This window comes from Musca domestica, unplaced genomic scaffold (assembly GCF_030504385.1).
Source record: "Musca domestica strain aabys unplaced genomic scaffold, Musca_domestica.polishedcontigs.V.1.1 5, whole genome shotgun sequence".
In the NCBI taxonomy this organism is placed as follows: Eukaryota; Metazoa; Arthropoda; class Insecta; order Diptera; family Muscidae; genus Musca; species Musca domestica.
In genome coordinates, this window is record NW_026712346.1 from 27,205,528 (window position 1) to 27,231,569 (window position 26,042).

At 39.1% G+C, this 26,042-nt stretch overlaps 7 protein-coding genes and 3 pseudogenes across 7 annotated transcripts; 4 read left to right on the forward strand and 6 right to left on the reverse strand.

Annotated features, from left to right (window-relative positions):
- The first annotated feature begins 2,664 nt into the window (after nt 1–2,664).
- On the forward strand, nt 2,665–3,030 carry LOC101888094 (histone H4-like; annotated as a pseudogene).
- Nucleotides 3,031–4,654: 1,624 nt separating this feature from the next.
- On the reverse strand, nt 4,655–5,090 carry LOC131804987 (histone H2A-like). Its single transcript, XM_059128223.1, has one exon. The coding sequence runs from the start codon at nt 5,029–5,031 to the stop codon at nt 4,657–4,659; it is 375 nt and encodes a 124-aa protein (XP_058984206.1). The 5' UTR covers nt 5,032–5,090; the 3' UTR covers nt 4,655–4,656.
- Nucleotides 5,091–10,249: 5,159 nt separating this feature from the next.
- On the forward strand, nt 10,250–10,705 carry LOC131804940 (histone H2B). The gene has a single exon (XM_059128171.1). It carries the CDS (start codon nt 10,319–10,321, stop codon nt 10,691–10,693), a length of 375 nt encoding a protein of 124 aa, XP_058984154.1. The 5' UTR covers nt 10,250–10,318; the 3' UTR covers nt 10,694–10,705.
- An 806-nt stretch (nt 10,706–11,511) lies between these two features.
- On the reverse strand, nt 11,512–12,871 carry LOC131805107 (histone H1.1-like). The gene is made up of 2 exons (XM_059128355.1): nt 12,858–12,871; nt 11,512–12,054 (listed from the first exon to the last, which is right to left on the reverse strand). The coding sequence occupies exons 1-2, from the start codon at nt 12,869–12,871 to the stop codon at nt 11,592–11,594; spliced, it is 477 nt and encodes a 158-aa protein (XP_058984338.1). The 3' UTR covers nt 11,512–11,591.
- A 647-nt stretch (nt 12,872–13,518) lies between these two features.
- Nucleotides 13,519–13,975, reverse strand: LOC131804999 (histone H3-like). Its single transcript, XM_059128233.1, has one exon. It carries the CDS (start codon nt 13,952–13,954, stop codon nt 13,583–13,585), a length of 372 nt encoding a protein of 123 aa, XP_058984216.1. The 5' UTR covers nt 13,955–13,975; the 3' UTR covers nt 13,519–13,582.
- Nucleotides 13,976–19,250: 5,275 nt separating this feature from the next.
- On the forward strand, nt 19,251–19,941 carry LOC131805108 (histone H4-like). The gene is made up of 2 exons (XM_059128356.1): nt 19,251–19,317; nt 19,641–19,941. The coding sequence occupies exons 1-2, from the start codon at nt 19,251–19,253 to the stop codon at nt 19,922–19,924; spliced, it is 351 nt and encodes a 116-aa protein (XP_058984339.1). The 3' UTR covers nt 19,925–19,941.
- Nucleotides 19,942–21,209: 1,268 nt separating this feature from the next.
- On the reverse strand, nt 21,210–21,707 carry LOC131804998 (histone H2A-like). Its single transcript, XM_059128232.1, has one exon. It carries the CDS (start codon nt 21,670–21,672, stop codon nt 21,298–21,300), a length of 375 nt encoding a protein of 124 aa, XP_058984215.1. The 5' UTR covers nt 21,673–21,707; the 3' UTR covers nt 21,210–21,297.
- A 235-nt stretch (nt 21,708–21,942) lies between these two features.
- On the forward strand, nt 21,943–22,326 carry LOC131805109 (histone H2B-like; annotated as a pseudogene).
- An 889-nt stretch (nt 22,327–23,215) lies between these two features.
- On the reverse strand, nt 23,216–23,704 carry LOC131805110 (histone H1.1-like). The gene is made up of 2 exons (XM_059128357.1): nt 23,618–23,704; nt 23,216–23,521 (listed from the first exon to the last, which is right to left on the reverse strand). The coding sequence occupies exons 1-2, from the start codon at nt 23,702–23,704 to the stop codon at nt 23,216–23,218; spliced, it is 393 nt and encodes a 130-aa protein (XP_058984340.1).
- A 1,685-nt stretch (nt 23,705–25,389) lies between these two features.
- Nucleotides 25,390–25,907, reverse strand: LOC131804997 (histone H3-like; annotated as a pseudogene).
- Nucleotides 25,908–26,042: the final 135 nt, after the last annotated feature.

Below are 26,042 nucleotides of genomic sequence, written 5' to 3' on the forward strand. Positions count from 1 at the left end.
GATGTCCAGATTTAAACGTAATACCCACAGATGGACCAACCAGAGTAGATATTAGATCACAATCTTTTATCGACATCTGTTTGGCATCATCTGGTACCCATGTTGATGACAATGGGGGGCGAGGTATTGCAACTTTAGATTGCAATTCTGACCATAGGGCGTTAAAAATGACGGTTTACGGGGACGAACCTGAACGTAGACCTAGACGAACTTTCTTCGACTACAGAAGAATGGACAGAAGACAATTAAATTTCTATAAATCAGAATGTTACTCATTCGGAAATAGATGTTTGCACCGATGCCACGAGCGAGGTTTTCCGATCTGCCATGGAGTCCGCAAGTCAGCTCAGTGGGTTCAATTCCTCAGTGAAACCCAGGTGAACGATCGTATGTGTGGTAGGGTAAAGGCGGCTGCGGGTATTAACCGCTACGCCAAAATACCAGATCTTATCAGCAATGATGGGACCACGGCAGTCATGTCTAGCCAAAAGGCTAACATGTTAGCGGATGTTGTTCAAGGGCAATCCGATGCCGATGATACCACTCCTTTTAGCAACACTGTTAGAAGTGAAGTATCAATTTTTAATAATAATTCCCCACTGGTGACATTTGCAGATAACTTAACTGCAGATGGATCCACAATAAGTGAGGAAAATGTGTGGCGAAGAAATAAATTCCTAAAAGCTTCCAATATTGGAGCAGGACTGAAACGAAGATCTAATCGCAAATCCGCAGGACCGGATGGAATCCCTGACATTGTGTTAAGGAGGACCGATGGTCCAACCTGGAAACACATTGCGATAATCTTTAATCACTGCATAAATTTGGGCTACTTCCCGGATTCATGGAAAAGGGCAATCACTATTCCCATCCTAAAACCTGGAAAAGACCCGACATCATGCAATAGTTATAGGCCAATAAGCTTACTTCCTGCGTTCGGTAAGCTATTTGAGTATTTCATACTCTCCGAAATAAGAGAGAAGTTAGAAGAAAGAGCAATCCTATCTGACAGTCAATTTGGCTTCAGACAGGGTCATTCAACATCACATGACCTGATGGTCTTAGGGGACTATGTGACTAAAGCTCTAAATAACAGATACATAACTATGGCTGTTAATTTAGATTTTGCCAGGGCGTTTGACAATGTCTGGCAAAATGCCATCATATATAAAATGAGAAGACTAGGCTTCGACTTTAATATATGTAGATTAATCACTAGCTTCCTAGCAAATAGAAGCTTTAAAGTGAAAGTTGAAGATGACCTTTCATCTGAAAGGGCAGTTACTGCCGGAGTCCCACAAGGTTCACTCCTTGGACCCGTCCTCTTTAACATATTTATTAGCGATATACCACGTGCGCCTGATGGGCATTTGCTCCTGATTTATGCAGACGACATATTTGTCGCTGCTACGGAAGCCCACGCTGGGAATACTAATAATAGGCTAAATGCATATTTGAAGCAACTCTCCGAATTCTTCCAAACTTGGAAAATGCACTTGAATGTCGACAAGTGTGAGGCCATAACCTTCAAAGGCAAAAAGAAATACTTGTACCGTAGCGCCAGACAGTACGAGGCTTCGCTTGCAATTGGAGGGGAAACTATTAGAAATTCAGACCAAGTCAAATACTTGGGTGTAATCTTTCAAAGTAAATTTGAATTTAATAGACATATAGACTTTGTACTAAGAAAAGTCAAAGGCATATTTTGGGCCTATCAACGTGCTATCGGCACAAGAGGTGGGCTGACCGTTAAAGTTAGACTATTAATCTATAAACAGATCAGTAGACCATTAATTGCTTACGCCTTTCCTGTCTGGTTTGGGGTCTCTTCCAACCAAATGGAAAGGCTTCGCATATGGGAAAGACGCATTCTTAGGTCCTGCTTGGGCTTAAGATCAACGCAGGGTGAAGAAGGAATATAGCGCTTACCGCCCAATAGGGTAGTATATAGTTCCATAGACTTCAACCGTATAGATAAGTTTCTAATGTCCAGTGCCCTTAAATTCCTAGATCGGGCAGCTACGTTAGATAATAGTCTAGTTAGGGAAAGCCTTTTGCACGAAACTGATGTACAAAGGTTAATTCGGGCCAATTATAGGCCGCCGAGTAGCTTAGTTACACTAGATGAAGAAGGTCTTCTATATAGAGAGGACACACTCCTCTTCTATCATCGTAGGTTCGGCTCGTTAGACATCGACGACACAGTCTACCAAGCAGCCCAGTAACTGGTGTAACGCCCTCCATGTAAATAATGTAAATAGTAGTATGTAAATTAGTATAAGTAGAATATATAGTTATAAGATTAGTTTTTAAATTTAGTATGTAAGAAACAAAAATCATAAAAATGTTAGGGTCCCTTTTTTTATACATCTTTTTTAGAGGAATTCATTAATGTTAATTTATTTACATTAAAGTATTATAGAATTTTTTGAATTAATTTCAGGTAACATTAAATCTGTGACCCCCCTTATCGCATTATTTAGATAAACTTAGAAAAATAAGACTTTATGCCAAGTATTTTTATGCTATAGACTTAAGAAATATTGTTAGACAATAAGTTATTAAATAACTATGTGTAGAGAGCAGATGAAAAAATAAACTTGAAACTTGAATCCGGAAAAAAACATTAGTGCTCAAACTGTTCGTGAAGTGATAAGTGAAATAAACTAAAGTGAAAAAATGACTGGTCGTGGTAAAGGTGGCGCTAAACGTCACAGGAAAGTGCTCCGTGATAACATCCAAGGTATTACCAAGCCGTTTGGCTCGTCGTGGCGGTGTAAAACGTATCTCTGGCCTGATTTACGAAGAAACTCGTGGTGTTCTGAAGGTGTTTTTGGAAAACGTTATTCGTGATGCTGTCACCTACACCGAACATGCTAAGCGTAAAACCGTCACCGCTGTGGATGTCGTATATGCTTTGAAGAGACATGGCCGTACCTTGTACGGTTTCGGCGGTTAAACAAATTCTTGACGCAATTTGGAGAAATCTTTTTTACAACAAAACAATCGGTCCTTTTCAGGACCACAAAATATATCAAAGAAGAGATACTTTCTTGTTGAAAACTATTTTTTTTAATTAAAATAAATAAAAAATAAACACTTACCTTAGGAAATGTAGGAATTTTATGTTAAAATTTCTAATACTTTTCTTTTTCAGCTTTCTCGTATTTTTTTTCTCACAATTCGTGAAAAATGTCTAAAAATCAAATAAAGAAAAAACATAAATACTTACTCGTTTCAATTTTTTCCTGAATATTTTCACCGAAAACTTGTTTTACCGAGGTCTCGTATTTTATTCCCGACCATAAACATGCCGTCGGCAACTCACATCGCTAAACACATTTAGTTCTTCTTCTTCTTCCTTTTCGTATAATATGAGTATAACATAGCGTCGCTTTATGTATGTATTGGTGCTGTTTAGTCGATATTATTAAAGAACAACCATGCTGTGTTAGCAAAGGAATTTCATTTTCACTTTTTTAAATATTGTTGAATCTTTTCTCAAAATTTAATTTGAAATTGTTGAATATTTTTATTAATTAGATCGTTGATTCATATTATCTAAAAAAATTTCTTTAAAAATTTGTAAATTATTCACTAATCATTTCCTTTAAAATTGTATCAAAAATTAAAATTATTGAATTTTATTTAAAAATTCTTCATTAAATGAAATTTATTTTATTTATGTTACATTTTCTTATTTAATTTTCAACTAATTTTTATTTAATTTTTCATTAGATTATTTTTTAAAAATCACTACTTTGTTTTATTTAAAATTATTTTATTTATTTCCTTATTATTAATTTAAAATTATTTTATTTATTTCCTTATTATTAATTTAAAATTATTTTAAATATTTCCTTACTATTAATTTAAAAATTTGTGATTTCATTTAAAGTATCTTTTATTTTCATAAAATCGATTTATTATTCGAAATTTCTTTAATTTATTTCCAAACATTTTCATTTAAATTTCTTTAAATTTTCATTAATATTTGCCTTAATTTTTAAAAATGTTCTTATTTTATTTTAATTTAGTTGTTAATTTACGTTATTTTATTTTTCTTTGTTATTATTTTCGTTAATTTTCATTTCATTATGTTACTTTTATTCTATTTTTTGTTTTTAAAATTTTCCATAGCACCACAACGTACTTTTATTTTCATGTATGCGTCGATTTATTTCCACCAAAACACTACTTTGCCGCCAAAATTCCCTTGCAAATCATCTACTTTGTGCCTTCACCAAGAATGCGCCGGGGTACGATTTTTTCACATAAAATTACCACCACCACCACCACCAATGCAACATGCTTCTTCTTCTTCCTCCTCATAGTATACATACTCATTTGGTGACGCCACGATCTCTCTCTCGTGCTCTATTCCTGAAATCATAAGAGACAACAACAACGACAACACAAATATGCAACTGACAACGAAAAACAGTTATTCTGCAAACGTCTCATAGAAAATTATTGAGAATTTTTATTATTTTTTTTTTTTTAATATTAATGCAAATAATGTAGCTTGACGCAATTTTCTTTCTCTTTTCAAATATTTTTTGTCGTCCTGAAAAGGACGGATTGGTTGATTTTTCTATGGAATTATTCGATGGTATGTATTCTTCTTCTTCATTCCATAATACCTTACGAAATAATTTAGGCTTTCTTTTCGGTCTTCTTGGGCAAGAGAACAGCTTGGATGTTTGGCAATACACCACCTTGGGCAATGGTAACGCCAGACAGCAATTTGTTCAATTCTTCGTCGTTACGGATGGCCAATTGCAAGTGACGGGGAATGATACGATTCTTCTTGTTGTCACGGGCAGCATTGCCAGCCAATTCCAAGCCTTCAGCAGCCAAATATTCCATGACAGCGGCTAAATAGACGGAAGCACCGGCACCAACACGCTCAGCATAGTTGCCTTTGCGCAACAAACGATGGATACGACCGACGGGGAATTGAAGACCAGCACGATTGGAACGGGACTTTGCCTTTCCCTTAACTTTGCCACCTTTACCACGACCAGACATTTTCACTTTATTTTAGTTTTGAACACTTCACTTAAGCACTGAAAAACACAAATGATAAAAATTTTCGCCTCGAAACGTGCTATTTATACTTTTCTCACGCACACATTTCTTCAATAATGGGGTGGTTTGCCTCGTGTGTGCCAGCTAGCTGTGACTACCTGAAATTCTTGTCGACTACAATCTACAAATTCTGTATAGCTGGCCGTTTTGGTTATCAGTCTTCAACACAACGTCATCGAAGCAACAACTAAGTGAACAGTGAATAAAAGTGAAAGTGAAAAGTGACCAATGGAACAGCTACCTGGACAACAGCTGAAGGACCAGGAGAAGAAGGATGGCTCGCTAACGGATACTAGCGAAAGGGACGGCTGCAGCACCGTCGAAGACCAGCGCATAAAGCGCAAGCGTAAGAAGTGTGGGTGCTCTGAGGAGTACGAATATCGCGCTTTCCAGCTGGAAACCGTGGTCCCCAACCTCCATGGTGTAATCCAGAAACTGGAGGCCCAGCTAAGGACTTTAGCTGAAGACAATGCCAGGCTGTCGGCACTTGTAAACAGCCGTGGTATTGAGGACTCCGTCAAGGCAGCCGAAGTCCTTGACGGAATGATGGAGGTGGAGTGTGTTGCACTGCCGGCAGCCACTCAAGCTGGGACGGACGGTCCTACCATCAATGGGACGGACGGTCCCAACAACGGTAGGGCGGACGGCCCTGGCTGTAAGAGGACGGACGGTCCTTCAACGTCCGCTGCCTGCATGGCAGCACTGAAGGCCGCTCCGATGAAGGATGCTGCTCGGCCTGCATCATCCTCGAAAAGGACGGACGGTCCTAAACCGAAGGCCGTGTCGAAGCCTGGCACTAAGGCTTCAGCAGCAGCAGCGACCAAGGCTGCTTCCCCCAAGGCCCCGCTGACGAATGGCTCGCCAGCTGCGAAGCCTACATCGGTTGTCCCCTCGAAGGATGGCCAAACTAAGAAGGCGACTCCCCCAATCACCATCTATGAGTCTGGTGTGAAGGAAGTGAGGACAGTGCTGGCATCGTCGCTCAACCCCCGCGACTTCACCATAAAGATGCTAAGGAAGGGTGTTATAACCCTTAGTTTAAGTAGCCTTAACATATACGATAAGGTCAGGACTCTTCTTGAACAGAGGGCGTATAAGTTCCACACCCATACGCCAAAAGACAGGTTGCCTTACACTGTAGTGGTCGACAGGCTTTCCGGCGAATTCACAGCCGATGAAATTAGGGCTGAGCTAGGTACGCTAGACTTCCCAGTCTTCGTACAGAGTCTGGTTAACATTGCTCCAGACAAGTGGCTAGTTAGAGTAGATCGGAAAACCGATATAAATAAATTGTACAAGGTTAATAGGCTTTTTAGTCTTAGTGTAGTTATCCGAAAGGATAAAGCTGTTAGGGCCACGCGTTGCTACAACTGTCAACGGCATGGACATATAGCTGCCAACTGCGGAATGCCCCCCAACTGTGAAAAGTGCAGCGAAGGACATCCGACCCACCTGTGCCCCACGTTTGGAAAGGACAAGGAGACGGACGCAGTACCCAAATGCGTCAACTGCAAAGTGGAAGGCCACTCTGCAGGTTCCCCTTCCTGCCCGAAACGGAAGGCAATTTTGGCCACTCGGACCCAGAGGAAGCTGGAAGCCGAGTCCAAACAAAATGCCAGGTCTGGCCGCATCGCTGATGAGAAGGCCAAGCTGACTTACGCTGGTGTTGCGGGAGGAAAATCTGGACAGCCCCAGAAACCCACCCGGCCATCTACCACCCCCAAATCTCCTGCTGCCGCCGCCCGCCCATCCGGACCCACCCAAGACATTGGAGGACTGATGAGCAGCATGCCCAAGGAGTTCGGAGACCTATCGACATTAACCAAGGTTAGGTCGTTCGGTCCCAGTTTTAGGCGTATCCGCGAAGAAAGGGGAGACGCGGATGCTTGGTGGGCCCTAATGGTCCATATAGCCTTAGAATAGGTATGTTGAAGTGCGTTTTTCTAAACGTCAGCTCCATAGTTTCTAAAACTAGGAGGCACTTCTTGCGGAATTTTGTCCTAGAGCATCAGCTGGACATTATTCTGCTGGCAGAAACCTGGCTCTCTCCCAGCCAAAAGTTTTACTGCCAAGGTTTTAAAATCTATAGGCAGGATAGGCTGACAGGCCCAAGAGGGGGCACTGCAGTCTTAGTAAAAGATAGGTTCGGCTCAGAAAAAATCCCCATTTCCTCAGGGGATATAGAATCTTGTGTCGCCAGGGTCTGGAGGGAAGATGGGTCCTCCATAGCCTTCGCTTCTGTTTACCAGCGCCCTGTTGGTCCCTTCCAAATTTTGGATCTGGACCCCAAACTCGCTTTACGCGACAGTGGCGACCTTGTAGTTGGTGGAGACCTGAACGCGAAACATCCCTTATGGGGTGGTGCAGAGGTCGATACCAGGGGAAGAGCAATCTGTGCCTTCCTTCTCGATTGTCCGGATGTAGCAGCCATTCCATCTGATAGGCCCACTAGGCCCAATGGAACGGCAGGGTCGTATATCGACTTCTTCCTGCATACGCCAGGCGCAGCACTGGCAGCGGGGAGATCGACCTCAACGACCCACTACTTTGAATCCGACCATAGGGCGATTCTCATAGAAAGAGAGTCAGGCTCCTTACAAAATGGAGAAGTCAGGTCGTTCCACAACTTCGACCGGATGAATATCTGTCGATATAGGCAGCGCTTGCGCAGCGGCTTGGAGGAGGTAACTCTGCCAGCCGACCGCAACGTATCCATTTCGGATATTGATAGCTGCATTGAGGATTAAGGCTCCGCCTTCCGAGATGCCATAGATGCTTCAGTGCCCAAATATAGGGCAAAAAGCACTATCCTGGGCAATCTCCCCCCTAGGATCGCGAGTTTTATTAGGGAGCGTAGACGGCTTTGTCGAGTGTTGCGTAGATCTGGTGATACTGAGCGACAACTAGTCCTCACGGCTGACATCCGCAACCTCGACAAGATCATCGAAGCCAATATTCGCCGATTCGAAAACGATCGGTATAAGGACTATCTCGAGGGAATTATGGTCAATTCCAGGACCTATGGTAAGGTCAAGCGATTGGCCGGCCTCTCCTCTCGAGATTCAGTCAGTCCTCTCGTAGACTCCACTGGTACCAGGGTGAGCTCTGACGAAAATAGGGCTGAGATGTTGGCGGACCAGGTGCAGGGAACGCTTCGACATGGGGGAGTTTCGGTTGCCGATTCCTTCCAGCGCCAAGTCAGCTTGGCGGTGGAGGGGATTGAAGACCATTCTCCTGTTGTGTCGTTTAGCAGTTTATTCACTGCTAATGGCTCCTCTGTGTACAACATCTCCCTTTGGGGAGATAGCGGGTTTGTCTATCCCAGGAAGGTTGGTTTTGCGCTTTCACGCCGACCAGCCCGTAAATCCTGCGGTATGGACCAAATTCCCGATGTAGCTTTGAAAAGGGCAGGAAATGTAATTCTGTCCTTTTTGACAATTCTCTTTAACCATTGTCTGAATTTAGGGTACTTTCCTACGGCTTGGAAGGAGGCCAAGATGGTTCCCATCCTGAAGCGGGGTTCTGATCCCTCTCAGTGTGGTAACTACAGGCCTATTTCCCTCCTATCGCCGTTTGGAAAGTTACTCGAATCCTTTATTCTGGCAAGGATTAGAAGAACCGTAGAAGATAGGAGAATTCTGCGGGATTGTCAGTTTGGTTTTAGGTCTGGTCTCTCCACGACCCATGCCTTAACGGCTTTCAGCAGCTTCGTTGGAAAAGGTTTTGATAGGAAGTACGGAACTATAGCCGTCTCCCTAGATATCGCCAGGGCTTTCGACTCTGTCTGGCACGATGGGATTTTATATAAATTCCAATCGTTTGGCTTTGACAGACAATCCTGTAGAATGGTCGCTAGTTTTCTTAGGGATCGATTCTTCAGGATTAAGGTGGGTGAGCGACTCTCTAGTCGCCGCCCAGTGTTGGCAGGGGTTCCTCAAGGTTCCCTTCTTGGCCCGATGTTATACAACATCTTTTCTTGTGACATCCCGGCTCCTCCTCCTGGTGGTCTTCTCCTGACCTATGCCGATGATGTCCTCTTAGCCTTTTCCGGTCCGCTTGCTAGGTCGTTAACGAGTACCTCGATGCCCTCCATCGGTACTTCGTTACATGGCGCCTAAAGTTGAATGTAGGGAAATGTTGTGCTACGGCCTTTCTTGGTCGGCCAGGCATAGTATACCCTAATTTTAAGAGGTTTCAGCCGGTTCTTAGAATAGGTTCTTAGCAGGTTCCAGTTTCAGACAAGATGAAATATTTAGAGGTTCGACCATATTCGGCACATAGACTACGTCCTGGCTAGGGCTAAGGGTCTATATTTCGGATATAGTCGAATCTTGAGGATGAGGGGTGGTCTTTCACACGATGTTAGGCTTTTGATCTACCGGCAGGTGATCAGACCTATCATCGCCTACGCCTTCCCCGTCTGGTTTGACATTTCGTCACATCAGATGGAAAGGCTAAGGTTGTGGGAAAGAAAAATTCTTTCCTCTTGTCTGGGACTGCGCCCCATCCTTAGGGCAGATGGCTCCTATAGATCCTATTCCTGTAGGGCGATCTACGATAGGGCGAAAATAGACAGGATAGATGTCTTTATGACTAAGACTGGACTGGCATTTTTCGACAAATGCCAGTTCATAGACAATAGCATCGTTGAGGGAACGTTTAGGTGCTTAGAAGATGCGGACCAGCTACGAGCTCGTAAGCATTTGCCGCCAGCCGCCCTTTACAGGCTGAACGAGCTGCGCTTACTCCATGGGGATGAAGGTCTTCTATTCTACCATAGAAGATTTTTATCCTCTGACTGGAGTAGACTGGTGTACAACACCGCCCAGCTCTCTTAAGTTAGGTTAAGTAGTTTTAAGTGTATTGTAAATATTTAGTTTTAATTTAGTTTTAATTTTTTCCACCTAGTTCATAAGATCTTCATAGCCCTTTTTTTATATTATTCTATTTTTCGGGGCATAATTTAAGTTGTAGCCATAAGGCATAATGTAGCTTGTTGTGATCACAAACTTGTTGTGACACTTTTTGTTAACGTAAAGTAGGCGTTGTACAAATGCATGTTTATTTATAGTATAGTTAGGTTTAAGCCATTTAACCTATGTTAGTATTAAGACTTGAATTAATAAAATGGCCATAGGCTAAAAATGAAATGAATGAAATGTTTTGGTTATCAATTGTGAACAGTGTTAAAAGTGTTTGTGTGATTCAAAAAAAATAATAAGTGAAAATGCCTCCTAAAACCAGTGGTAAAGCAGCAAAGAAGGCCGGCAAAGCCCAAAAGAACATTACCAAGGGCGATAAGTCGAAGAGACGTACCAAGCGCAAGGAGAGTTACGCTATCTACATTTACAAAGTGTTGAAGCAAGTCCATCCCGACACCGGTATCTCCTCCAAGGCCATGAGCATCATGAACAGTTTCGTCAACGATATCTTCGAACGTATTGCCGCCGAAGCCTCTCGTTTGGCCCACTACAACAAGCGCTCGACCATCACCAGTCGGGAAATCCAGACCGCCGTCCGTCTATTGTTGCCCGGTGAATTGGCTAAGCACGCCGTCAGTGAAGGTACCAAGGCTGTTACTAAATACACCAGCTCCAAGTAAATGTCTTGATATTTTTCAGTTTGCGTCGAAATACTACCTTAAAAGGCCCTTTTCAGGGCCACAAAAAACATATCAAAAGAGATCATATTTTGTTGAAGCTACAATTTATCATTATTTAGTAATAAACGAATAAAATTCCATAAGAAATATATTTTTCTCTATACAATGATTTTTTCCATGCATTTAGCTAACTCGCATATGTACCTCTGTTTAGCCTTTGCATGTTTGCTTGGGTTCTATGCTTGTTTGTGCGATATGCTATAACAGCCATCGTCGTCGTATATGTGTGCGTGTGTTAGTGGTGATTTGCCTCGCCGTCGTTGATCAACATCGAATGGGCATCCTGTATGTGTGAGCATTTTGTTACAGCACAACGGCAAAGCAACGAAATATAAGGCTGAGGCAGAAATTTTCAAAGGAAAGAATATATTGATGGAAAATGTAAATATTTTGCCAAAATGTCATTTTTAGATGAAATGTGTGAAATGAAACAGAGAATACGAAAATATCAAAATTTTTAAAATTAAGTAGAAATTATAAAAATGACCAAATTATGGGGATTTTCGAGAATTATGACCTGTGGGTAATTAGGAAAAATTTTAAATATTTTATTATCTTTTATGACCTGGGTTAAAAAATAATCCAGTGGCGTCCACCATTATATTGGCTCAATAAAATTACCTAATAAGAACAGCAATTAGCGAAAGTAATTTTTTTCCCAAAATTAAACACGTGTACAAATTTACTTATTTATTTAGGTAACAAATATATACGATAACTGTTGAAAATAAATATTTTTCTCTTTTTTAATTTAATTTGTAGCCCTGAAAAGGGCTGTTAGATAGTATGTTTTCGAATATCGAAAATATTGTGGAAAAAGTAATCTTTCTGGGAAAAATTACTTCTTGGCGGCGGCTTTCTTAGCAGCTGGCTTCTTTGCTGCTGCGGCCTTTTTGGGCTTAGCAGCTGCAGTTTTCGCCTTGGGTGCCTTTGGTTTAGTGGCAGATGCTTTGGCGGCGGTCTTTGCTGGTTTAGCTTTAACTGTGCCGGTTTTCTTGGCAGCCTTTGCCTTTGTTTTGTCGGCCTTCTTCTTTTCAGCGGTCTTCTTGGCGGCAGAGGGTTTTTTGGCAGCTGCCTTCTTCTCACCAGCGGCCTTTTTAGGGGCGGCAGCCTTCTTCTTTTTGTCACCAGCGGCTGGGGCCTTCTTCTTCTTTTCGGCAGTCTTGGCTTTGGGTTGCTTGGAGGCCGAAGCTGACAATTTGAATGAACCAGAAGCACCCTTACCTTTAGTTTGGATCAGTTTTCCACTGGCAACGGCACCTTTCAAGGGAAAGCTGATGGCTTCTTTGCTTTGGCAGCGGCTTTTTTTGGTGCCTTTTTCTCAACAGCGGCAACTGGGGAGGCGGTGGCTTCAACAACGGCGGCGTCAGACATGGTTATTCACTGTTTGGTTTATATTTCACTGTTAACACAAATACACTCACAAATGTATGTGTACTATTATTTTTGTTAGCGGCGAGCTAAAGTGTAGGTACATCGAAAAGATGAGATGTGCATAGTAGTCAATTGGTAAATTTTTCGAAAGATTGTGTGGAAGCGTGTTTAATTTTTTACAAAAGTTTTCGGAGAAATTAAATTTTCCTAAACAAGCTTTGATAATTTTCACTAAAAATGTTTTATAACTTTAAAGTATAGATTTCAGGCTATGTTTTAAAGAAAGTTTGGTGTAATTATCACTTGCCGTTTGTGAATTATAAACGTTTAACTTGGCAGATTATAAAAATGTAATCACAAATTTCCAACTAAAATTTAAAAAAATCGAAATTTTCATGAAAATTTAATTGAAAATTCTTTTTGAAAATGTAGCCTGATATGTTTACTTTACGATCAAAGAAAAATATCGATGAAATTTCATATTTTACAATGTGAAAAAATTGAAATTATTATGTGGTCTATGACAGCAGAAATCCTCTTGTTGGCATAATTTCAATGAAGAAAAGTTTTTCTTGAAATAAATTTGAAAGCTCAAATCTTAATAAGTTTTATAAAAATTTCTTAAAAAACATTTCAGAATTTGTATATTTACATCAAAATATAACATTATTCATAAAAAGTCATAATTTACGGGGAAAAGTTACAAAATCCCCAGAATACTTCATACTACCAATGTACAGGCATTCAGTGACAAACGGTTATGTATTTTCATTTTGCAATATTTTTTATGAAATTTAACATAATTTGTTCTAAAATTTATTAAAAATAGTATTAGAAGCCATTTTCTAAGTTATTTTGTCAAATTTTTGTTAATTTTATGAAAAAAATATTCCCAAAAAGAAATTCCTCTTTACAGGCAAATATCACCTAGAACACTTGGAAATGTCATGAAATTAATTGCGTTTTACAAAATTGTTTTTCGATCAACTTTGAGGGCAGATATTATTGGCATTTCTTTTTATAATACTTTAAATTATATTTTACATCAAAATTCTCAACAAATCAATTATTTTCTTCTTCGATTTTTGAAAATAATAAATTATGACCAATTTCTCTAAATACATCGGACAAAAATAATTTTGTGATTCCATACGGAGAAAATTCATAAACAAATCTCTTAAAATGCTTTTAAAACATTTAAAAATTTTGCTGAAAAGGAATAAAACATATTTCATACATCATTCCTGAAAAAAATTAATTAGGAGGGGCAAAAATTTATAATTTTTTAAAAATTTTCAAAAATAATCAAAGCCCTAAATTCTTTTTATTTATTTCAAAAAAATACTAAAAATTGTAGATTGAGTAAAAAAATATCTCTTTTTTGTAAAGTATTTGTGGTCCTGAAAAGGACCGATTGTTTTGTTGTAAAATTGTTGCTTTTAAAACGTCAAGAATTTAAGCACGTTCTCCACGAATACGTCTGGCCAATTGGATATCCTTAGGCATGATGGTGACACGCTTAGCATGGATGGCGCACAAGTTAGTATCTTCGAAAAGACCAACCAAGTAGGCTTCGCTGGCTTCTTGCAAAGCCATAACAGCAGAGCTCTGGAAACGCAAGTCAGTTTTGAAATCTTGAGCGATTTCACGAACCAAACGTTGGAAGGGCAATTTGCGGATCAACAATTCAATACTCTTCTGGTAACGACGGATTTCACGCAAAGCAACTGTGGCTAGGGCACTCTTACGGGCAGCTTTGGTGGCTAGTTGTTTACGGGGAGCCTTTCCACCGGTCGATTTACGGGCAGTTTGCTTAGTACGAGCCATTTTTCACTTGATTTTTTTTCACTTCACAAACACTGTTAACACTGTAATAACGTTGCCATCTTTTTCGCTTCGTTTTTCGTTTTGCCTAAGGCCATATTTATCGATAAAATACTTAAAATCTATACAGCATGACTTACTGCTAAATTAGGAATAAAATAAACATATTGCTATTCGCTATCTACTACAAGTATATTAAAACGCTGCAGAATTCCGCCAGCGGCAATTATACAAATAATTAAATACAAAAATCAGAAAACCCCAAAAAAATCAATGTAAAAAAGGGCAAGGACATGGTAATATTAAAAAATAAACTACATTAACTTATAGACTACTTACTATCTAATTAAAAACTAGGTCTAAGACAAAAATAATATTTACAAAGATTACTGAGTCGTTTTATATACGGTATCAACGATATTCATGGAATTATACCTCCTGTGGTAAAATAACAGTTCATCTAATTCGTTATATAAAAGACCTTCTTCGAGGAGTTTAGGTAGAGACCCTGGTGGGAAGTGCTTTCTTGAGGGCAGAGCCTCTGCATCATATGGGCAATACAGGGAATCCTCAACCAAATTATTCTCCAGCTGCCGTGCACCCTGTACAAAGTTCAAGGCCCCCCTCATGAGGAACCGATCAATCCGCTCAATGCCAGCCGTGTCATATGTTGCCCTACATGATGGCTTTCTAATTGACCCATCAGATCTGATAGATGGTCTCAGCCCTAGACAATAGTTTAAAATAGCCCTTTCCCATCTCCTAAGTCTCTCCATCTGGCTCGACAAAATGGGGAACCATACCGGAAAAGCATAGGAAACTATGGGTCTAATTACCTGTTTGTACAATAGAAATTTAATGGAATTTGAAAGGCCACCGTTATGTCGAAGCACACCCTGATATGCAAAATACATTTTTTTCGCACGTTCAAGAATAAAATCCACGTGCCTGATAAATTCTAGTTTCTCACAGAGGATAACTCCCAAATATCTGATTTTATCCTTTACAGGAATTATTTCGTCCCCCACTTTAAGTATAGGGTGGAAGGATCTGAAATTAGGGAAAACGACTCGTGGTTTACCTTTGGATACTATTGCCGTACATTTGTCAACGTTTAGTTTGAGGCCCCACATAGAGAAGTATCTATGTAAGGCCTCAAGCCAAGTATTCAAGCGGGAGGAAAGAGATGTCGCCCTAGGTCCGGACATTGCTAAGATAACGTCATCCGCATACAGAAGTAACAAGCCCCCCTGGGGTGGTTCGGGCATGTCACTAATGAAGATGTTATAGAGAATGGGACCCAGCAGAGATCCCTGGGGAACACCTGCTCGGACCGATCTCTCAGTGGAAAGGTGGTCTCCGACTTTCAATTTGAAACTCCTACCCCGAAGGAAGCTTGCCACTAATCTGCAAGTTTGAGCATCACAACCAAATTCTTTTAATTTGAACAAGATACCCCCATGCCACACAGAATCAAATGCCCCAGCAAAATCGAGTCCAACAGCTATGGTTCCATATCTACGATCAAAACCCTTAATTATAAAAGAGGTCAGGACAGTAAGGGCGTGGGACGTAGAATGTCTAGCGCTAAAACCAAATTGAGAATCTTTTAGAATTCTTTTGTCCTCAACAAACTTCCTGAGTCTTATAAGTATAATAGATTCATACAGCTTTCCGAATGCTTACAGCATCGAAATGGGACGATAGCTCCCACAGTCCGACGGCGCAGAGCCCTTTTTTAAAATGGGAATAACCATGGCCTCTTTCCAGGGTTTTGGAAAGTACCCAAAATTAAAAGAATGGTTAAAGAGTATAGACAGGAACCCAAAAAGGACAGAGCCAGCTCTTTTTAGGGCTGTGTCTGGGATTCTGTCTAAGCCACATGATTTTCGCGCCGGTCTTCTCGCAAGCGCTTCGCCAACATCGCTAGGTGAAACAAAACCTGCGTTCATCCATCTATCGAAATTATCAATAGCAGACCCATCGGCTGTGAATGTACCGGAGAAGTTGATCATAGACGACCGGTCTTCCAAATCTCCAATAGCGCTATTTATGGAGCTTCGGTCAGAATCGTCAACTAACACATCAGTGGATCCAAGGGCGTTCTCAAGCCGATCCGCTAAAGCCTCAGCTTTAAGACTGTCTTCCACAATGTATGAGCCATCAGGTTTACTTAAATTTCCTACATTATCTTTATAAGCAACTCCTGCCGCAGCTTTAATCTTCCCAAAGGTTCTATTGTTTATAGTGATGCTTTCAAGGAAATTGTGGAAGCGTTCTTCTTCAAAAATACGAATGGAATCAGCTATTATCCTATCTAAGTTCTTGATATCCGCTTTTAAAATTTTTATCAGGGATGGATCAATAGATCTGCGTAAAGCTCGGCTGATTCTTCTTCGTTCTTTTATAAAATTCAGAATTCGTGGGGGGAGGTCCCCTAATACCTTACACTTCGATTTAACACGGGGAACAGAAGAGTCAATCGCGTTTCTAAAAACACCTTCCAAGTGCTTGACAGTCGAGTCAATGTCTTGGATGGAGACATTTCTGTCGATAGGCAAACAAGTTTCGGAAAGACCTTGTCGGACTTTGTTTTGAAAACGGTTGACATTCATTTTGTCAAAATTATAAAAGCTCCTAGTTTCCCTGTTTCTTAAGTCACCAAAATCAAGAATTATCTCCAGGGCCCTATGGTCCGATTCAAAATCTAGGGCATTGGCCATATTGTTACCTCCTAAAAAGGACAAACCTGGGGATCGTATGAATATATCAATGTATGAACCCAATCCCGAGTTAGGTCTTGTGGGACTGTCAGAGGAGAAGATGTGGAGATTTGGACAATCTATCAGATAATTAGCCAAGGCTCTACCCCTAGCATTAATTTCTGTGCCACCCCATGACGGATGTTTGGCATTTAAATTTAATCCAATAAGGACATCTCCCATTAGGGATAGGTCAAATAAAGGCTGCAGATCAGACACTTGGAAATTATTCACAGGGCGACAATATACAGCAGCGAGGAACAAGATGGAACCATCATCCCTTAAGGTTCTCAACAGACACGATTCAACCTCGCCCGTGGTGCTGGAGACGTGATCGCAGTGGTATTTGTCTTTAATAAACACCGCAGTCCCGCCTCCACCACCACATTCCCTGTATTGAAAGAAACATCTAAAACCTTCTAAACAAAATCTATGTGATGGTGTAAGCTTATGCTCAGCCACAAGAAGAACATCAGGTTGTCTTTCATTAATAAAAGCTTTAAGGTAATGTCTCTTGGCTAAAGAGATGAGTGAGTTCGCACTTAGAAGCACAATTTTAAAATTGGACATCCCCAGCTATACATAGAAGCCATGCAGACATTGCTGCATCTAATCCCGCTTTATTTTTTATTTCTGTGAAAATAGGTCCAAATTGTCTAGCTTTCTCACATTTCTTTCCATAATCGGTACCAAAAAATTGAATTATATTTGTAGCATTTACTCCAGCATTTAATACGTTTGGGGCTGAAGCAACAGATTCTCTATTATTTCTAGGTGCAACAACATTCGGAGACGTATTTTTACCCAAAGAAGCCGCAAATGTTACCCCTTCCCGCAAAAGTGAGAACCTTTGGGAACGGGCTTCAACTTTTACTTGGGCATCAGCTCGATTTTTTGCTTTTCTAGCGATAATAGCCAATCTGCGTGGGCAATCGCGGGATGAAGCTGTATGGCCACCTTTATTGCAGTTCACACAGCTGACTACGTGCATGGGGGTTTTGGTAATTTTACCTGTCCACAAAAACTTCATTTTCCTTGGAAGGTATGGGACATTTTGAGGAAGGATGACTATCCAGACATTTGTTGCAGCGGGGGGGCATTGTACAGTTGATTGCAACATGACCCGGACGCTGCCAATTAAAGCAAAGTATGAACTCACGACCTTTGTCTTTTCTAATTCTAATGTCACAATCTAAAATTCTCCTGAGGTTATACAAGCTCAAAATATCAGTTTGTTTTGAAACTCGGAGAAGCCATTTATTAGGGGAAACATTAGATACACCTAACACTTCAATAGGAAAAGATACCCTATTTTGAAGAAAATCCTTCACCTCGTCATTAGAAAATTCATTGCTAAGATTTTCTATCACCAGCATGTAGGGCAACAACGCTCTCGGTGTATGGGTGTGGAACTTATAGCCACGATCGACTAGCAGCTGTTTAACATCCTCATAAGTTTTAAGGCCCTTAACCTTAAGGGACAACAAGGAAGGGCGAATATAGGAGATAGAGAACTCACCTGAGTTAAACCTTTGGTTGAGGATTCCCGATATTTCTTTTACTCCTACATCATAAATAGTAAACGCTGGCATGGATTTGCCAACAGGATTTCTTATACTAGGTGATGACGTCTTGGTACCAACAGCTGCCTCTGCGTCGCTATTCTTCAGGTTAGCTTGTTTTGTCACTTTCTTATGTGGAATAACTTCCTCCGGAACAGGGTTCTTTTTTGGAATTGCCCCTTGGGATACATCCATATTTACAGGCTGGGGCATCAAGTCAATCACCATACCAAGGTCTTCGGCTACCTCGGCAACCCAATCTTCCTTCTGTTGAAGATTGGCATCATTCACAATTGGCTGGGAGCCAGCAGGATCCATTAAATATGATGGAGGGGAGAGATTCATTGGTGGTTTTGGTTGTAAAACACCCATTTGAATGTCTAGCTTTCTCTGCAAGTCGACTATAGTGCGATGGAAACTTATTTCTCGAGCATGGGATAGGGATAGCTTGGTGGTGGTTTTGGTTGTAAAACACCCATTTGAATGTCTAGCTTTCTCTGCAAGTCGACTATAGTGCGATGGAAACTTATTTCTCGAGCATGGGATAGGGATAGCTTACGAGCTGTATCATCCTGAGACTTGATGACAGCGTCAAGTTTCGCCATCAGTGCACGATTTTCTTCAAGTGCTTTTGATAAGTCCTTTTGAAGCTGCTGAATCAAAGCATTCATTTTTGCTGATTCAAAGGACGGGTCGCTATTGCTATTACACCTTTTTTTCTTTCTTTTTCGGTGTTTATTAGAAATCACAACTTGATATCCACCACTAGTTGTTCCAATGTTCGAACCATCGGACATTTCACTATTATTGTGAATAGCACAATCCATTGTGCTCGCATTAGCTAGGGCCATAGCGGATGTACACAATTTTTTTGTAGTATCGGCCATTTTCGCAGGTTCGCAAAAGGTATTCACAGCGTCGACATTTTGTATGCCATCCCTCTTTTTAGCCGAGACACATACCATCGGCATTGCCATGTCGGTAACGGATATAGAGTTACCAGATGATTTCATTGCTCCATCGGCTGGCATAGTGGATATTGGTAACCACTAGATGGCGCGCCGACGGGCAAACAACCTTAGTATTTGACGACAGGGGTATATATCAGCTATTGTGAGCCAAACACAGAGGAGAACAAAACGCACTGTTGTAGATGTTTTTCAAACGCACAGACACAAAAACGCAATTTAATTTTCTCCGCTAATCAACTTCACTGTTTGAACACACAACACAGACTGAACGTTGCCATCGCCACGAAAACGAGTATTTATAGAAAATTGTGCTGTTAGCATCAACTTTCGGGGTTGATATGTTAGTGAATTCTTACCTATCGGTATACCAAATGTACACGCACACACAAAAGAGAACATAGAAAAGGTGGCGCTAAACGTCACAGGAAAGTGCTCCGTGATAACATCCAAGGTATTACCAAGCCAGCTATTAGACGTTTGGCTCGTCGTGGCGGTGTAAAACGTATCTCTGGCCTGATTTACGAAGAAACTCGTGGTGTTCTGAAGGTGTTTTTGGAAAACGTTAGTCGTGATGCTGTCACCTACACCGAACATGCTAAGCGTAAAACCGTCACCGCTATGGATGTCGTATATGCTTTGAAGAGACAAGGCCGTACCTTGTACGGTTTCGGCGGTTAAAAAATTCTTGACGCAATTTGGAGAAATCTTTTTTACAACAAAACAATCGGTCCTTTTCAGGACCACAAAATATATCAAAAAAGAGATACTTTCTTGTTGAAAACTATTTTTTTAAATTAAAATAAATAAAAAATAAACACTTACCTTAGGAAATGTAGTAATTTTATGTTAAAATTTCTAATAATTTTCTTCTTCAGCTTTCTCGTATTTTTTTTCTCACAATTCGTGAAAAATGTCTAAAAATCAAATAAAGAAAAAATATAAATACTTACTCGTTTCAATTTTTTCCTGAATATTTTCACCGCAAACATTGTTTTACCGAGGTCTCGTATTTTATTCACGATCATAAACATGCCGTCGGCAACTCACATCGCTAAACACATTAAGTTCTTCTTCTTCTTCCTTTTCGTATAATATGAGTATAACATAGCGTCGCTTTATGTATGTATTGGTGCTGTTTAGTCGATATTATTAAAGAACAACCATGATGTGTTAGCAAAGGAATTTCATTTTCACTTTTTTAAATATTGTTGAATCTTTTCTCAAAATTTAATTTGAAGTGGTTGAATATATTAGATTTTTATTAAATAGATCGTTGATTCATATTATCTTAAAAAATTTCTTTAAAAATTTGTAAATTATTCACTAATCATTTCCTTTAAAATTGTATCAAAAATTAAAATTATTGAATTTTATTTAAAAATTCTTCATTAAATGAATTTTATTTTATTTATGTTAAATTTTTTTATTTAATTTTCAACTAATTTCTATTTAATTTTTCATTAGATTATTTTTTAAAAATCATTTCTTCGTTTTATTTAAAATTATTTTATTTATTTCCTTATTATAAATTTAAAATTATTTTATATATTTCCTTACTATTAATTTAAAAATTTGTGATTTCATTTAAAGTATCTGTTATTTTCATAAAATCTATTTATTATTCGAAATTTCTTAAATTTATTTCCAAGAATGCGCCGGGGTACGATTTTTTCACATAAAATTACTGCGAGCCACCACCAATGCAACATGTTTCTTCTTCTTCCTCCTCATAGTATACATACTCATTTGGTGACGCCACGATCTCTCTCTCGTGCTCTATTCCTGAAATCATAAGAGACAACAACAACGACAACACAAATATGCAACTGACAACGAAAAACAGTTATTCTGCCAACGTCTCATAGAAAATTATTGAGAATTTGTATTTTTCTTTTTTAATATTAATGCAAATAATGTAGCTTGACGCAATTTTCTTTCTCTTTTCAAATATTTTTTGTCATCCTGAAAAGGACGGATTGGTTGATTTTTCTATGGAATTATACGATGGTCTGTATTCTTCTTCTTCATTCCATAATACCTTTCGAAATAATTTAGGCTTTCTTTTCGGTCTTCTTGGGCAAGAGAACAGCTTGGATGTTTGGCAATACACCACCTTGGGCAATGGTAACGCCAGACAGCAATTTGTTAAATTCTTCGTCGTTACGGATGGCCAATTGCAAGTGACGGGGAATGATACGAGTCTTCTTGTTGTCACGGGCAGCATTGCCAGCCAATTCCAAGACTTCAGCAGCCAAATATTCCATGACAGCGGCTAAATAGACGGGAGCACCGGCACCAACACGCTCAGCATAGTTGCCTTTGCGCAACAGACGATGGATACGACCGACGGAGAATTGAAGACCAGCACGATTGGAACGGGACTTTGGCTTTCCCTTAACTTTGCCACCTTTACCACGACCAGACATTTTCACTTTATTTTAGTTTTGAACACTTCACTTAAGCACTGAAAAACACAAATGAAAAAAATTTTCGCCTCGAAACGTGCTAGTTATACTTTTTTCACACACACATTTCTTCAATAATGGGGTGGTTTGCCTTTTGTGTGCCAGCTAGCTGTGACTACCTGAAATTCTTGTCGACTACAATCTACAAATTCTGTATAGCTGGCCGTTTTGGTTATCATTTGTGAACAGTGTTAAAAGTGTTTGTGTGATTCAAAAAAATAATAAGTGAAAATGCCTCCTAAAACCAGTGGTTAAGCAGCAAAGAAGGCCGGCAAAGCCCAAAAGAACATTACCAAGGGCGATAAGTCGAAGAGACGTACCAAGCGTAAGGAGAGTTACGCTATCTACATTTACAAAGTGTTGAAGCAAGTCCATCCCGACACCGGTATCTCCTCCAAGTCCATGAGCATCATGAACAGTTTCGTCAACGATATCTTCGAACGTATTGCCGCCGAAGCCTCTCATTTGGCCCACTACAACAAGCGCTCGACCATCACCAGTCGGGAAATCCAGACCGCCGTCCGTCTATTGTTGCCCGGTGAATTGGCTAAGCACGCCGTCAGTGAAGGTACAAAGGCTGTTACTAAATACACCAGCTCCAAGTATATGTCTTGATATTTTTCATTTTGCGTCGAAATACTACCTTAAATGGCCCATTTCAGGGCCACAAAAAACATTTCAAAAGAGATCATATTTTGTTGAAGCTACAATTTATCATTATTTAGTAATAAACGAATAAAATTCCATAAGAATTATATATTTCTCTATACAATGTTTTTTTCCATGCATTTAGCTAACTCGCATAGGTACCTCTGTTTAGCCTTTGCATGTTTGCTTGGGTTCTATGCTTGCTTGTGCGATATGCTATAACAGCCATCGTCGTCGTTTATGTGTGCGTGTGTTAGTGGTGATTTGCCTTGCCGTCGTTGATCAACATCGAATGGGCATCCTGTATGTGTGAGCATTTTGTTACAGCACAACGGCAAAGCAACGAAATATAAGGCTGAGGCAGAAATTTTCAAAGGAAAAAATATATTGATGGAAAATGTAAATATTTTGCCAAAATGTCATTTTTTGATGAAATTTGTGAAATTAAACAGAGAATACGAAAATATCAAAATTTTTAAAATTAAGTAGAAATTATAAAAATGACCAAATTATGGGGATTTTCGAGAATTATGACCTGTGGGTAATTAGGAAAAATTTTAAATATTTTATTATCTTTTATGACCTGGGTTAAAAAATAATCCAGTGGCGTCCACCATTATATTGGCTCAATAAAATTACCTAATAAGAACAGTAATTAGAGAAAGTAATTTTTTTCCCAAAATTAAACACGTGTACAAATTTACTTATTTATTTAGGTAACAAATATATACGACAACTGTTGAAAATTAATATTTTTCTCTTTTTTAATTTAATTTGTAGCCCTGAAAAGGGCTGTTAGATAGTATGTTTTCGAATATCGAAAATATTGTGGAAAAAGTAATCTTTCTGGGAAAAATTACTTCATGGCGGCGGCTTTCTTAGCAGTTGGCTTCTTTGCTGCTGCAGCCTTTTTGGGCTTAGCAGCTGCAGTTTTTGCCTTGGGTGCCTTTGGTTTAGTGGCAGATGCTTTGGCGGCGGTCTTTGCTGGTTTAGCTTTAACTGTACCGGTTTTCTTGGGAGCCTTTGTTTTGTTGGCCTTCTTCTTTTTAGCGGTGTTCTTGGCGGCAGAGGGTTTTTTGGCAGCTGCCTTCTTCTCACCAGCGGCCTTTTTAGGGGCGGCAGCCTTCTTCTTTTTGTCACCAGCGGCTGGGGCCTTCTTCTTCTTTCCTTGGAGGCCGAAGCAGATAATTTGAATGAACCAGAAGCACCCTTACCTTTAGTACTTCGTGATGAAGGGGGACAATTTTTGGGCATCTACTTTGTAGGTGCTGGCCAAGTATTTCTTGATGGCGGGCAATGATGAACCTATACGTTCCTTCAGGGTCTTGATGGCGGCATCAACCATTTGCTGGGTTGGAGGGTGGGTAGGGGCAGCTGATGGCTTCTTTGCTTTGGCAGCGGCTTTTTTGGTGCCTTTTTCTCAACAGCGGCAACTGGGGAGGCGGTGGCTTCAACAACGGCGGCGTCATACATGGTTATTCACTGTTTGGTTTATATTTCACTGTTAACACAAATACACTCACAAATTTATGTGTACTATTATTTTTGTTAGCGGCGAGCTAAAGTGTAGGTACATCGAAAAGATGAGATGTGCATATGAGTCAATTGGTAAATTTTTCGAAAAATTGTGTGGAAGCGTGTTTAATTTTTTACAAAAGTTTTCGGAGAAATTAAATTTTCCTGAACAAGCTTTGATAATTTTCACTAAAAATGTTTTATAACTTTAAAGTATAGATTTCAGATGTTAAAGAAAGTTTGGTGTAATTATCACTTGCCGTGAATTATAAACGTTTAACTTGGCAGATTATAAAAATGTAATCACAAATTTCCAACTAAAATTTAAAAAAATCGAATTTTTCATGAAAATTTAATTGAAAATTCTTTCTGAAAATGTAGCCTGATATGTTTACTTTACGATCAAAGAAAAATATCGATGAAATTTCATATTTTACAATGTGAAAAAATTGAAATTATTATGTGGTCTATGACAGCAGAAATCCTCTTGTTGGCATAAAATCTTGAAATAAATTTGAAAGCTCAAATATTAATAAGTTTTATAAAAATTTCTTAAAAAACATTTCAGAATTTGTATATTTACATCAAAATATAACATTATTAACAAAAAGTCATAATTTACGGGGAAAAGTTAATTTTATGAAAAAATATTCCCAAAAAGAAATTCCTCTTTACAGGCAAATATCACCTAGAACACTTGGAAATGTCATGAAATTAATTGCGTTTTACAAAATTGTTTTTCGATCAACTTTGAGGGCAGATGTTATTGGCATTTCTTTTTATAATACTTTAAATTATATTTTACATCAAAATTCTCAACAAATCAATTATTTTCTTCTTCGACTTTTGAAAATAATAAATTATGACCAATTTCTCTAAATACATCGGACAAAAATAATTTTGTGATTCCATACGTAGAAAATTCATAAACAAATCTCTTAAAATGCTTTTAAAACATTTAAAAATTTTGCTGAAAAGGAATAAAACATATTTCATACATCATTCCTGAAAACAATTAAATAGGAGGGGCAAAAATTTAGCTGGAAATTTTTAAAATTCACATGAAATAATTCGTATAAATTAAAGGCAGAGAATTTTTTCCCACTAAATTGAATAGTCCACAACAGAAAAAAATGATCGAAGGGGCATAAAATAAAACAAAATGGACAAAGAAATCCCGTTAGAAAAATGTATGTGGTGGTTGTTTTTATGAGTCATAGAATTTTTTTCGAAGAGGGAGTACAAAAATGATAATAATTTTGCAAATTAAAGGAAAATATCAAAATGGATAATTCAAAAAATTCAAATAAAATTAAAAAAATAAAATATTTGATCAAAATAAAATAAAAAAATAAAGTGACGAAAAATAATCAAGGAAAAAAACTAACATCAAAAAAATACTTCTTTATTTTAAAAATTTTCAAAAATAATCAAAGCCCTAAATTCTTTTTATTTATTTCAAAAAAATACTAAAAATTGTAGATTGAGTAAAAAATATCTCTTTTTTGTAAAATATTTGTGGTCCTGAAAAGGACCGATTGTTTTGTTGTAAAATTGTTGCTTTTAAAACGTCAAGAATTTAAGCACGTTCTCCACGAATACGTCTGGCCAATTGGATATCCTTAGGCATGATGGTGACACGCTTAGCATGGATGGCGCACAAGTTAGTATCTTCGAAAAGACCAACCAAGTAGGCTTCGCTGGCTTCTTGCAAAGCCATAACAGCAGAGCTCTGGAAACGCAAGTCAGTTTTGAAATCTTAAGCGAACCAAACGTTGGAAGGGCAATTTGCGGATCAACAATCCAGTACTCTTCTGGTAACGACGGATTTGACGCAAAGCAACTGTACCAGGACGGAAACGATGAGGCTTCTTAACACCGCCGGTGGCTGGGGCATTCTTACGGGCAGCTTTGGTAGCTAGTTGTTTACGGTGAGCCTTTCCACCGGTCGATTTACGGGCAGTTTGCTTAGTACGAGCCATTTTTCACTTGAATTTTTTTCACTTCACTAGAGATATGCACACAAACACTGTTAACACTGTAATAACGTTGCCATCGCCACGAAAACGAGTATTTATAGAAAATTGTGCTGTTAGCATCAACTTTCGGGGTTGATATGTTAGTGAATTCTTACCTATCGGTATACCAAATGTACACGCACACACAAA

Excerpts from the sequence above, each read along its gene's own strand:
- LOC131804940 (XM_059128171.1), top strand. The coding sequence starts at position 10,319 with ATGCCTCCTAAAACCAGTGGTAAAGCAGCAAAGAAGGCCGGCAAAGCC.
- LOC131804987 (XM_059128223.1), bottom strand. The coding sequence starts at position 5,031 with ATGTCTGGTCGTGGTAAAGGTGGCAAAGTTAAGGGAAAGGCAAAGTCC.
- LOC131804999 (XM_059128233.1), bottom strand. The coding sequence starts at position 13,954 with ATGGCTCGTACTAAGCAAACTGCCCGTAAATCGACCGGTGGAAAGGCT.
- LOC131805110 (XM_059128357.1), bottom strand. The coding sequence starts at position 23,704 with ATGGTTGATGCCGCCATCAAGACCCTGAAGGAACGTATAGGTTCATCA. Across the intron at positions 23,522-23,617 it reads ACTTGGCCAGCACCTACAAA|AAGAAGAAGGCCCCAGCCGC; the intron begins GTAGATGCCCAA and ends CTCCAAGGAAAG.
- LOC131805108 (XM_059128356.1), top strand. The coding sequence starts at position 19,251 with ATGTCGGTAACGGATATAGAGTTACCAGATGATTTCATTGCTCCATCG. Across the intron at positions 19,318-19,640 it reads GGCTGGCATAGTGGATATTG|AACATAGAAAAGGTGGCGCT; the intron begins GTAACCACTAGA and ends CACACAAAAGAG.
- LOC131804998 (XM_059128232.1), bottom strand. The coding sequence starts at position 21,672 with ATGTCTGGTCGTGGTAAAGGTGGCAAAGTTAAGGGAAAGCCAAAGTCC.